The sequence below is a fragment of the Scylla paramamosain genome, chromosome 15 (assembly GCF_035594125.1).
Source record: "Scylla paramamosain isolate STU-SP2022 chromosome 15, ASM3559412v1, whole genome shotgun sequence".
Classification (NCBI taxonomy): domain Eukaryota; kingdom Metazoa; phylum Arthropoda; class Malacostraca; order Decapoda; family Portunidae; genus Scylla; species Scylla paramamosain.
The window spans coordinates 17,647,783-17,661,011 of NC_087165.1; the positions used below are offsets into that span (position 1 = coordinate 17,647,783).

At 40.8% G+C, this 13,229-nt stretch overlaps 1 protein-coding gene across 1 annotated transcript in view; it reads left to right on the top strand.

Moving 5' to 3' along the window:
- The window catches only part of LOC135107545 (tachykinin-like peptides receptor 86C), a 154,100-nt gene that overhangs the window by 123,462 nt on the left and 17,409 nt on the right, over window positions 1-13,229 (top strand). Inside the window, 2 exon segments of the mRNA XM_064017531.1 lie at window positions 104-254; window positions 4,581-4,777. Coding sequence (XP_063873601.1) covers window positions 104-254; window positions 4,581-4,777 — 348 coding nt within the window.

A 13,229-nucleotide genomic window follows, 5' to 3' on the forward strand; every position in this document is an offset into this window, starting at 1 on the left:
ACTGATTCTACCACTACTACTACTACTACTACTACTACTACTAATAATAATAATAATAATAATAATAATAACAACAATACTCCTTTCCCACTTTATCCCATAGCTACAACGTGGTCTTCTTCATCACCACGTACCTGCTGCCCATGCTGGTGATGCTGTGGTCGTACTTCCGCATTGGCCACGAGCTCTGGGGGAGTCAGAGCATCGGGGAGCTGACGGAGAGACAGGCGACCAGCATACGCTCAAAGAGAAGGGTGAGTGGCTGAAGAGAGAGGAGGACGAAGAGGTGAGATACAGCACAGTGAGAGGGAAATGGTACGGATGGTTGGAGGGAGGGAAGGGAGAGGTACCAAGTAAAGGACAGGAAGGGGAAAAGGTAGGGATGTGCGAGATGGGAAGTTATTAAGGTATGAATAAAATGTGAAGCATCGGCCAGACACTGTGGGGTGGGATGAGGTAGAGAGAGAGAGAGAGAGAGAGAGAGAGAGAGAGAGAGAGAGAGAGAGAGAGAGAGAGAGAGAGAGAGAGAGAGAGGCTGACATCTTTAGGGGAGGGGGAGAAAGGAAAGAGGTAGGAGGTAAACACTGTCAGGAGGAGGAAGGCAGTGAGTGGAACAGTATGAAAGGAAGGAGGGAGGGGATGATGACTTCTGAAAGGAGGAGAGAAGGGAGAGAGAATGAAAGAGGGGGGAGTTTTGCACTTTGAAGGACAGCAAGGGATTGGAATGGCATTGTGAAGGGGGGAAGAGAATTGAGGGAAAGAGAGGGAAGAATCACCGGAAATAGGAGGAAACTTTTGACTAAGGTCGGGAGAGAAAAATATAATTTAAAAAACCATCTTCTAGGAAAAAAAGGGGAAAGACCAATAAATAATCTCAAGAAATACAAAAGTACACACGCTATAGTTTATGTTACCACAGGAGGTAAAACACTCTGCCATTCATCATCTCAGGTAATCTACTGCTTCTACGATAGGTAAAGACGAAATGTGTCCTTAACTTTGAACTTTGCATCTGCCTTCATCCACGTGGTTTTGATCTCGCCTACAGATACATAATGTCGGAACACAGGGCTTCCACACTTCACTTTCCTCAAATTTCCGCCGATACTGGTTTATCGACCAAGGCAAAGTCGGCATTAAATACTCGTTTAATCTCAGCACCCCATGCCTCCAGATTGTCGCAAAAGCCTGCTCAGTGTTAACTAAGTATTCTGGGTAACCTTCCAATGCAAGAAAAGATCAAACAAATAGTATGGCCGCATCTTTAAGTGCCGTATTACTAAAAACGACCGCATTTTGAAACACTTTTGCGCAGCATTTTCATTATTTTCAAAATGCTCAAATTGATATTTCTAAGGTTGTTTTACTAGGCTCTAGGTGACAGATTAACGAGATTTTTACATGATTAACAGAAGAAAATTCTCGAAAACCCTGCTAATCATCTCTGTGACACTGGAAAATAATCACAGTGAGAGGGCAAAGCGTTTCTGAACAAGAGCCTTAATTGCTCGAAAATGAAGTATTTTATTCCTTGGTGCATCCAGTCCTCCTCGCCTTTGTTGTCGATGGTCCTCCTTCGCGTGTGTGTGTCCTTCATTTCCTGGCGCGTGACAAATGCAGGCGTGGGAAGGTATTGGCTTTTTTTTAGACAGGTGATCCGCCCGGAAAGGTGAGTCATGGAGGGAACAATGGATGAGGAGAGAAGAGAGAGGAAAGAGTGAGAAGGTGAGAGTCACATTGGTACAGAGAGAGAGAGAGAGAGAGAGAGAGAGAGAGAGAGAGAGAGAGAGAGAGAGAGAGAGAGAGAGAGAGAGAGAGAGAGAGAGAGAGAGAGAGAGATGGGGGAAGGGGGAAGTGAGTTGGGCGGAATACTAGTAAAGAAAGACATAAATACCTTACATTCTTCTTGTGCGTCGCCTCTGCACTTTTTTTCTTATCTTCTTTCTTTCTTTATATTTTTATTTCGCCATTTGACTCGAGACTTTTCAGTGCATTTTATCCAGGAAGTTTATTTTTCCTTGGTGTTTTCAGTGTAGAACTTAATTTTACCTTTTCTTACCACCAATCTAAAATGTTTTCTACTTGCTTCGTGTTTTTCTCTTCTTTTTTTTTTCGCCGTTTTTATACAACCACACATTTTACAGTCACATTTTTTGGAATTTCTGTTTTCTTGATGCATATATACCTATGTGGTTTAACTTCACGCTCGGACTGTGTTTATACGTACATACACTTATACATAAAATCTTCCAGTCAGTAAAATTTTTATCCTAAATATGTATCTTTTCCCTCTTGAGAAAGTATATTTTCTCCTCAAACTCTACTTTCACCAATATTTTTTGTATAACCTCATCTTAACAAATTAATAGTTGTAACTCCCATATAATTTATAATCACCTTGTATTCAATTGTTCATGCCCCAACAATGACTGAATGATTGTTCTCCCTTCAGTAATTTAACACATGCTAACCGAAACAACATCTTTCACTGAGAGCGGTTAAGTTAAGGACTGATATACGGCATAGAACTCTGAAAGGTCAACTGGTCGATATTTACTGTGTTTAAATACACTTATTTTAGTTTTATGGACGTAACCTTTACCTACTAATTATGAGAGAGTGACTATTTATTTCTAGGCAAAAATCTGATGTTTTTTTTTTTTTTTTTGTGGTCTACACAATGATAAGATTAACAATGAAATTAATGAACTGAATTCATCTAAACTTAACCTAACCCAGTTCAGCCCTCACATGCAAATGTTAATGGTATTTCAATATTATCCCACATTTTTCTAGTTCACTGCATAAGTGCAATGACGGAACAGTCAAAGCCAGTCAAGATATACACAAGTCTTGCTGTTCATCTTGGCCTGATTGGCAACATGTTTGCCTCGCATGCTGCCAGGAGTGTCTTGTCACAATCCCTGATGGTCAACTTGCCCCGCCTCAAGATCCATTTTTGTTTCCGTGATATTCCAAAGCAAGACTTGACATGTTTCGTTCTTCTCCCTTTTGTCTGCAGCGTCATTTATTTTCTTATTTAAAGTGACGGTTGATGTTTATGCTAATGTTTTGTTTCCTTGGTGCCGTAGTTTTCTTTATTTTCCTTTCACTGCATGTTTTTTTTTCTTTCATCCTTTCATGTACCTGTAACTTTTATTTTCCTCTCTCGCTTCATAATTTTCTTCTTATCTTTCTTTCATCTCCTAATACACCAGCGGGTTTTACTTTACTTTCAGGGCACATAACTTCCTTCTTATCTTTCTTTCACCTCTTTATACGCAACGGTTTTCCAGCATTTGTCCAGTTATCCTTTGGGCCTCTAAGGTCTCCCTCTCGTGGCTGCAGGCTGAATCTCAATTTAATGCATTTTTTCTCCAGTCTCTTTCAAAAGATGCACTTCAAATTTGGAGTTAATTTCCCAGAGGTCTTTTGCTCTAACAACTATCGTATTTTATGTTGCCACATTTGATGAAAAGATTTAAATATATAAAAAGCGATTTATACATACTTTTCTTTGCTCATAATCCTATCAGACGGCTGTCTTATCACTCGCTATTTCGGTTCCTCTTAAAAAATTTAATTACTTGCGCCACATTCATTACAAGAAATGAGTGAGTGAAAGAAGTAGAGTCAATTATGGAGGATAGAAAGATTAGTTCTCCGTAGGATGCCTCATGGACATCAGATATCGTCACCTCTCTTCAGCCAGCTTCATAGTGTAGGTGACAGATTTCCAAATAACGCCAAGAAAACCTCCAGCAAACTATTTGGAGTAAGGAGCAAACTAATTTGGAGTAAGGAGCGAGAGAAATGCAACAAGTGGCTACAGGGAGAGGTGGTTGTCAGAGGTGGCTGAGGGACAAGATGGTTTGGATGATTGAAGATGGAATATTAGAACAGAGGTTAGGAATGGCACACATTAATAAAGATTAAGTGAATGAACACACACACACACACACACACACACACACACATCCTCCACCGACAAGCATCACCCCCGTACGGGTCGAAACACAGTGCCTGTCAAGTGCCGAACGCAGAGGTATAAACACTCTACTGTTCCCTGTGTGTCTCGGCTGGTCAGCAAGTAGCGATACATGGTGCATCAAATCCATACGCACATTGGACATTATTTTTTTTTCTCTTTCTCTCTTTAAGTTTAATTTGTTTTCAATTTCATTTCAACCATGCACACATTGCCCATTAAATTGTTTTCAACTTTATCATTCTTCCTATTTCAAGTATTTTAAAATCAAGCGTTCATAATCACATTTCATTGAACATGTAAATCAAGACCTATCCAGTAACTATAGTTAGGTACTGTGTGCTGCCTATTGACAAATAAACCTGTTATCATTACCATTGGTAGTAACTATAGTAACTTATTCTGAACTGGCTCTTGACAAATAAACCTGTTATTATTATTGTTATTATTAATATTATTATTATTTATTTTTTATTAACATTATCATTATTACACACACACACACACACACACACACACACACACACACACACACACACACACACACACACACACACACACACACTCATGCCCTGCCATGGTGGCGCCACAGGTGGTGAAGATGTTCCTAGTGATCGTGGCGGTGTTCGCGGTGTGCTGGCTGCCACAACAGGCCTTCTTCCTGTACACGTACCACAACTCCGCGGTGCTGGACACGGCCCACATCCAGCACGTTTACCTCACCTGCTACTGGCTCGCCATGGCCAACGCGATGATCAACCCCGTCATCTACTACTGGATGAACGCCAGGTGAGTGTCCATGTATGTGTGTGTGTGTGTCTGTGTGTGTGTGTGTGTGTGTGTGTGTGTGTGTGTGTGTGTGTGTGTGTGTGTGTGTGTGTGTGTGTGTGTGTGTGTGTGTGTGTGTGTGTGTGTGTGTTTCCCTCGTCATCAAATTGTCCTACCAATAAGAAGCACTAAACTGTCCCTGCAGGAAGAACCGACACATGGAAGAGGAGTCTCCTCTTCCCTTTGCTCTAACTAGCCTCTCTCTTGAAGATTCGCACTGGTACCTCTAGGGACTCAGACGTGAAGTAATAAATTTGAAAACTTGAGATGCTTTTGATCATCAACGGCTTGACACATGCTGTCAGTCTGACATGCTGCGTGACTGAAACGATCGCCTTATTCGCCACAGAATTCATGTATAAGTGTAATATAAAAGATCAAAATAAAATAAAATCTACATATTATGACTGCAAGTACGTAACATTCGTATAATACAAAAAACTGTGTAGGAGACGTGTTGGTCTGTCTGTCTGACACACAATCCAAGACAAACACAACATTAAATTCACTGCAGCACATGCCTGGCAGGACAGCTCAAAACCAGATGCACGAAAATTTGTGTTCCACAGAAAGTTCCTGATGGGTTTAATCGGGTCCCATCAACTCTCCATTCTGCTGAATGGCTTGGGGTTACTGAGCCTCTCTCTTTCATGGATTCAGCTGGCCGAGTACACGGTGACGTCAGCGTGGTGAACGACGATCACCAGTAATACCAAATGTGTGGGAAAGCACGAGTATGGATCCAGGTATGATGACGTACGCCCGTGTTGACGCTACTGCTCCAAGACAAGTGTGTGTGTGTGTGTGTGAGTGTGTGTGTGTGTGCGTGCTCCAGCGCGAGCACGCACACACACACACACACACACACACACACACACACACACACACACACACACACACACACACACACACACACACACACACACACACACACACACACACATACACACATACACACACACACACGTACATGCTTTCACAGAAGTAATTCTTTTCTTTTGTATCTAGCTTCATGCACCATCAGATATGTAGGCACTGGTTCAGTTTTGATTATAGTAGTACTATGCATTCAGGCCAGGATATTGCTCTGGTCGCATGCTATGCCTCACATTCAGACTCCAAAAGGAACAAAAATAAAAAGTTTTGACTGCGAGGCAGAGAAAAAAAGAACGCATAAATATATAGGAAGTATCAGCTACAGCGTGGTAGATGCCGGAGTCGATGCGTTGGCGCAGCTTCTGCGCATACACACATACGAAGGAGTACAAAATTAAGCTTTAGTATAAATTTTAGATGGACGTATGAAAAAAAAAAATAGCAGCTGGATCAGAAGAATGTGAAAGGAAAAGAGGAACACCACAACATAATGAGAAAAATTAAGTGAATGGTACTAGTAAAGAAATGAGGATGGAGAGAGAAAAAAAAAATCAACTGTTTAAAACGTTGCACCGATGCATTTTGGAAAATTAATGACGAGCGTAAAAACTAATAAAAAGTAACATTCATATTCGTTGGAATAAAAGAGGACAGGAAAGAACTGGAAAAGATTAGGATGCAGACAAATGTTCAAATATTGAGAAACGGCATTTTAATGAGTATTTGAAGAGAATGTAAGAAGAGAGATTAGTGAGGATCGATTCTCCCTTCCCTAGAGGCTTACTGGATAAGATGTGTGGGAATTCTTAGAAATGTAATATCATATATATATATATATATATATATATATATATATATATATATATATATATATATATATATATATATATATATATATATATATATATATATATATATATATTGTTACGACCACAGGTTCCGCCCCTCTCCCAGCTGCCTTTAACTCTAGCTTCCCTGGACTACTACTTACGTAGTCTAGCGCGGGGCCCAAATACAGGTACTCGTATACAGGATCCTTCTGGTCTCCTGTAACCATTAAGTATATTGTCACAACACCAGGTTCAGCCCCCTCACAGCTGCCACTACCTCGGGTCAGCCTCCCTTAACTGCCTCCTTTACAGTCTACTGTCGGGCCCACATTCATTTGCACAGGGTCCTTCTGGTCTCCTGTGCTGAATTAAACAAATGAGGTCGCCACTCCGCCTTAACCCGAGCACTAAGAAAGGAATAACAATCACCCCAACAAACACTTCACTTGTTGGGGAAAAGTCGCAAACTACATTCTAGGAGGTACAGCTACAACAAGGGACAAACAACTATGAGGATTATAATATTCTACGAGCTACTGCCCTCTCCAGACAAACCCACCCACGCTCACAGAGTACTACCTCCTTCTGCTGATCAGTAACATTTACAGCCTCCCAAAAGACAAGCCAATACCATCCTGATACGGCAATGCCCCGGGAGAGAGAAGACTTTACTGTACTGCAGAAAAACTATGATCCTCTGGGTCCAAAGCTCTCAACAGAACTCTGAAATCCAGTAACATTTGACACTACAAAAGACGACACACCTAAACACAAGACAAAAGACGAGCAAAGATATTCGTTGTCACCTCGAGGTAACTGGCGCACCACACTCAGTCAGCCCTCTGACTGGTGTATTTAAACTGACAGGGGCGAGACTGCAACTAACTCATATACAATACTGACTATAAGCGCCCTCTAACATATGTGAATATAACTATATTCCGTGCCAGTACTCGGTCCCTAAGTGACTATATTCACTCTGTCCTCTTGCAGCTACTTGACTAAGCATGAGAACAGGAGAGAGTAGACTGTCCCACTCTGCTGCAAGATGGGGAGGTACAGGGGAGGGACGAGTGGGGTGACACAGTGCCCGCCTCGCTCTCCCTACATACCAGCCTTCCCCCACAGAGAATGGTATCTTTCAAAAATTACTGTGAACAGACCACATAAGCAGGATGGGTTCTGATTGCTCTATAGCTAAGACTAACTTTTCAACTATATAGTATGGGTGACTCAAGATAAGGTACAAAAGGAAGTAAAGAAATTGAATTATGGAAGGAGAGTAACTACATGCTCGAAGTTTTGAAGTAAACAAGTGTGGGAGACGGACATGTGCTTATCGCGCCTCAAGCATCTGCTTCACTCGTCTCTCTCTCTCTCTCTCTCTCTCTCTCTCTCTCTCTCTCTCTCTCTCTCTCTCTCTCTCTCTCTCTGTCTTCTCCCTTCTTCGCTCTGCACTATTTATGCAGTTCATCACAACACACACACACACACACACACATATATATATATATATATATATATATATATATATATATATATATATATATATATATATATATATATATATATATATATATATATATATATATATATATATATATATATATATATATATATATATATATACACTCACACACAGCCAAGAGCTTTTCCATGCACATTTCTTGCAGTCTATCGTAGGAGTTACACCCTTTCCAATCCCTTGGATTAGCTGGCATATAACGCTCTTGCCTGCATGTTTCTCACTGACTGTTTTTGTTATATATAACCTATGTGCAATATTTGTATGTTTCATTTTACACACAACTATGGGTAAATGGTACAAGACTAACGCCGCTTCCCAAGGACCTGCGGCGGTCAGTCATTGCTTATTACCTTATTAGCTAAAAGGATAACAGTGTGGGCAGAAGGAAAAAAAATCACTTTTGCAGAGCCATGGCATGCACATTTTTCAGTCCAAAGTAGAGGCGATGAGTTACCCTAAAAAGTTTCTGTGATGTGAGCAGAATGACTGAGGGAAATTAGAAAAGTATAATATTATATTAGCATGTGTCATGTGTGTGTGTGTGTGTGTGTGTGTGTGTGTGTGTGTGTGTGTGTGTGTGTGTGCGTTTGATTATAATGTTAAAGAACTAAATCTATTCTCCCTATCAAAACGCAGATTAAGAGGGGACCTGATACTGGTTTACAAAATTTTTAAGGGTTTCACAAATATGAGACCTGAACTCTTCCAAACAGTCAGTCAAACAAATGTTACAAGAAACAATGGCTTCAAAATAAAGAGTAAGTGATTTCAGACAAATAAATCAATTTTTTTTCTTTAATCGTGCAATTAATATTTGGAACTGTCTTCCATGAAGCGTCGTTAATTCAAGTACGGTGGATTAATTTAAAATACGTCACTCTTCATGTAACAAATACGTTCGCTCTATACTGTCTGTCATCTGATGGAGGTATATTTCACTAAGGAAGAAAAACAAATACTTTACAAGAAAGAAAATGGATCAAATTAAAGAAACCTTAGTGCTGGCTATGTTCCTCGGCGATTTACTGTTGACCTCGTCACTGTAATGATAAAAGGAATCGAGCCCTTGCAGAGCAATTCACCCATCACTATAGTCATCTAGTTAAAATTATCCCACACAATCAAATTTAAAGTAGAGGAGCGCCTCATCAGATGACACAAATAATTGAGACTTTACGTATATCATATGTGGTAGAAATGAATATCATCTCTTTCTTACTTTTCTCTCAAATTCCATGTTTTTTTTTTTTCTTTACAACGTGATACCATTTCCCTCTTCCGGCCAGCTTCGGCTAAAAGGATAGGGGATGGGGAGGAGCCTTCTCCTGTGCTATCCTGGCTCTCCCACTAATAGTTAGAGTAGAATAGTTACCCAAACAGCCTAGTAAGGACCTCAGGGTCTATTGGTGTTTGGACTTCCTTTGTATTCCTTTGTATTTCTTTTCCTCTTCCTCTCCCTCCTCCTCCTCCTCCTCCCATCTTCATTATCTGGGAAGCCATTCAACTTTCTTGATAGCAACGGTTTGTCTTAACAAGATGCAACTTGAATGCGGTCTCTCTATGTTGTATTGCTGATTTCAGGTCAGGCTCACTCACTCAGTTCCGCAGGACGCACTCATCTTCAACTATCTATCATTTAGGTACACTTCTGTCGCTAAACTGCGTGCACCCTTTTTATATGTGTAATGAGTTCAGCAGTGTAATGAGTTCAGCAGTTGTCCGCGTGGCAAATTTCTTCATCTGCGTGGGCCAAACGTTAATCATCTATGAGCCCACCTGCACAACCTCACCTCCCCATACTTCCCACATTCACCTTTGTTTGATGTGAGGCCATTGTATGCGTGTGTGGGCCATTGCATGCGTGCACTGTGGGCGGCGACGGAATGCCATTTGCATGACGCCATTTCGTAACTAAATTAGCTACAGTTTTGCGAATATTTTCCTGACATATACATTTATGTGTCAGGAGACGAAGCAACGAATTAGCGGGCTTTATTTTCACATATCTGTACCCTTAGTCAGCTTCCTTCATGCATTTGAAAAAAAAAAAAAGCTTTGCCTTAGAGCGCTCAGCGGTATTGTTACACTTATCAAGTTCAGTTCCTCTCAGTAATCAAACAAGTCATCCTCTTCTATTAAAGAACGCACTGTGGTCATAACCTTTCAAAGCACGCGGTTAAAACATTTTTGAGTCACTGGAAAGTACTTCACCGGTGGCGTCTTGCGAAAGGGGCATAAATGTGGCACCTGTGAGTTACAGCTCACGGTGCCTCGGCCACTCTTTTTTGAAGATAAAGGACGCCGCTTATATGAAGTATCCAAATGGAAAACAGGAAGAACCTCGGTTCTTTCCGCAAACTTTTACTTTGACTTGGCGGGGCGATGGCTGGCCTTTCGTGGTGTCAGCCACGCACACTCCAGTCAGCATGTTGGGGAATCTTGGTTGAGGTTTCATAGTAAACTCGCAGAATAGCTCGTTCCTCGGAGGCCGACAGCCACAATGTTTAAGATGATTTTGTGCTGAGTCGGTGAGCCTCACCTTTTGTTGGGTAGTGCCCACCACCAAGGCAGTGCCTGGTCTGCTACAACAACAACAACAAAAGCAACAAATGAAGAAGAAGAAGAAGAAGAAGAAGAAGAAGAAGAAGAAGAAGAAGAAGAAGAAGAAGAAGAAGAAGAAGAAGAAGAAGAAGAAGAAGAAGCAGAAGAAGAAGAAGAAGAAGAAGAAGAAGAAGAAGAAGAAGAAGAAGAAGAAGAAGAAGAAGAAGAAGAAGAAGAAGAAGAAGAAGAAGCAGTACAATAACAACAACAACAACAACAACAATAACAACAACAACAACAACAACAACAACAACAACAACAACAACAACAACAACAATAACAACAACAATAATAAGATTGATTATGATCTATGAGAAAACTGCGAAGAAAAACGAAGTAAAATTATAAATGCTGAATAATTATGAATGAAAGAGAAGAAAATAAATTAATGAAGGTGTGAACAAAATGATGATGAGACATGTCGAATGATAAAAAAAAATAAATAAAATAAAATAAAATAAAAATAAGAGGGAAACAACCTGACAGGAATACAAATTAACAGAGGCTACAAAAATCCAACCATCAAAAATGAAACCAGCCACACGTGAAATGGTTTACATCCGCAGCCAAGAGTGTGAATTTTCCGAACCTCCGGCTGTCAGTGAGGGATACAGCTGTGGACACTGAGTTTATTGACACATCGCTTTATGACACTTCCTAAAACACTCGGCGACTGCACGCCTGGGAGGCCATACATCACAAGAATCCCAAACTTACTCATCTTCCACTTGACAGTAAGCATTATTAATGTTATTTTTAAAGCCACAGAGCTAATACATTAGTTCTTTGGCATTGAAAAAAGTAATAAATAAGGAAATAAAAAATTCCTCACCGCCACCGAAGGCTAGAAACTGACCGACGCCTCTCAAACTGGAAACTACAATAAAGACGATACGACGCGAGCTTCCCTTTAATCCAGTAACTGAACACACACACACACACACACACACACACACACACACACACACACACACACACCATGTCTAATATATGCTCATAAGCGCATCTAATACTTTAGTGTAAACTTCGTCTCAGTGACTTTCTCCGCAATTTGTATTCTAACATTACTCCTGCTACTGCTATAATTGCTCTTCTTCCTCCTTTTCCTCTTCCTTTTTTCTCCTCCTCCTCCTCCTCCTCTTCCTGCTCCTTCTCCTCCACGCCATCCTCCTACGTACTTCGGTTACCTAGGAAATATATTTTTTTTTTTCAATAAGCTGAGTTTGCTTAATGAGATGCAACTTGAATGATGTTTATATGTGTTATGTTGCTGGTCTCAGGTTAGAGTTAGCCACTGAATCCAGCAGGAAACATGTAACTCTACTTCTCTTTGATATATTATTCAGATGTGCTGTTTCGGTAGGTCTTGCCCACCACTGTCTCAGATAAATATTTTTCGTCACCTCTGTTTTGATGATGAGGTACTTGCCGCCTCTGTTGATGATTATTGCCAGTACTGGATCAGATGAGGAGGAGGCTTGGTGTGGTGGTGGCTGCTCTGGAGGGCCGGGTAGTAGCCTGACATTGTTGGTAGCGTGGACGTCGTGGGTAGTGGTTTGATTTGTGCCAGTAAAAGACACAAATTATAAGAGTTCTTGATTTAATAATGAACATAATATACCGAGACAATTGATTACTGACGTGACGATACTGATGTGCTCTCTCTCTCTCTCTCAACTCTGTGAGCTGGTCGTGAACTGATCGTGGACTGATCTACTTTAACTCTCTCTGAAGACTGACTGAAGACCCCTGCGAACTGATCGTGAACTGATGATGAACTGAACTCTAGCTACGCGTACGGCTTTATCTATGTGAGAGAAACGGAGCAGGATACAACTTCTGAGATGAAGAAATTATTAACTATATGCTTGGATATGGGGTGAAGGAGCCAGTGGTAGAGGTCGTTATTCTGGCCAATGACCAGCGAGGAAGACAAAGAAAGCGAATGTGGGTGTTTTCCCTAAGGACTGCAAGGAATGTAGGGAAGGTGTAATATTCCCTTGAGAAGGAGAGGGGAAGAAGAAAAGGTTAGAAATAGATCAGACTGGCTGGCCACGTGGGCACACGTGGTATGAAATATGTGAATGATGAAACACACGGCACATGGAATGAAATATATGAATGATGAATATATGAAAATATATATAATAATAATTTTTACGACAGTGCCTCCGTGGCTGAATTTTTATGCACCCTTTTTAAATGTATAATGAACTAAGCAGTTGTTCACGTGGTAGGTCACTTCACCTCCGTGAGTCAAGCGTTAATTATTTGTCTACTGTATAATCATCTGGCTCTATGAGCCTATCTGCACAACAAAGGCCTCACCATTCCCCCGCCTCTCGTCTGTCAGCTATAGCGTCACTGTACGCTTGTGGGGGACATGGCGGGTGGGGATGTTAAATCATTACCATGCTACACCATTGTGGAAATAAATTGGACTCCGCTTTGTAAATGTTTTCCTGCCTTACTATCTCTATGTTTGTGCGTGTGAACGTAATTTGTCTTTTTCTCCTTATCTGTGCTTTTTGCATAAATATAAGATAAGAAATTAAATAAAGTAATGATGGCTTATTGC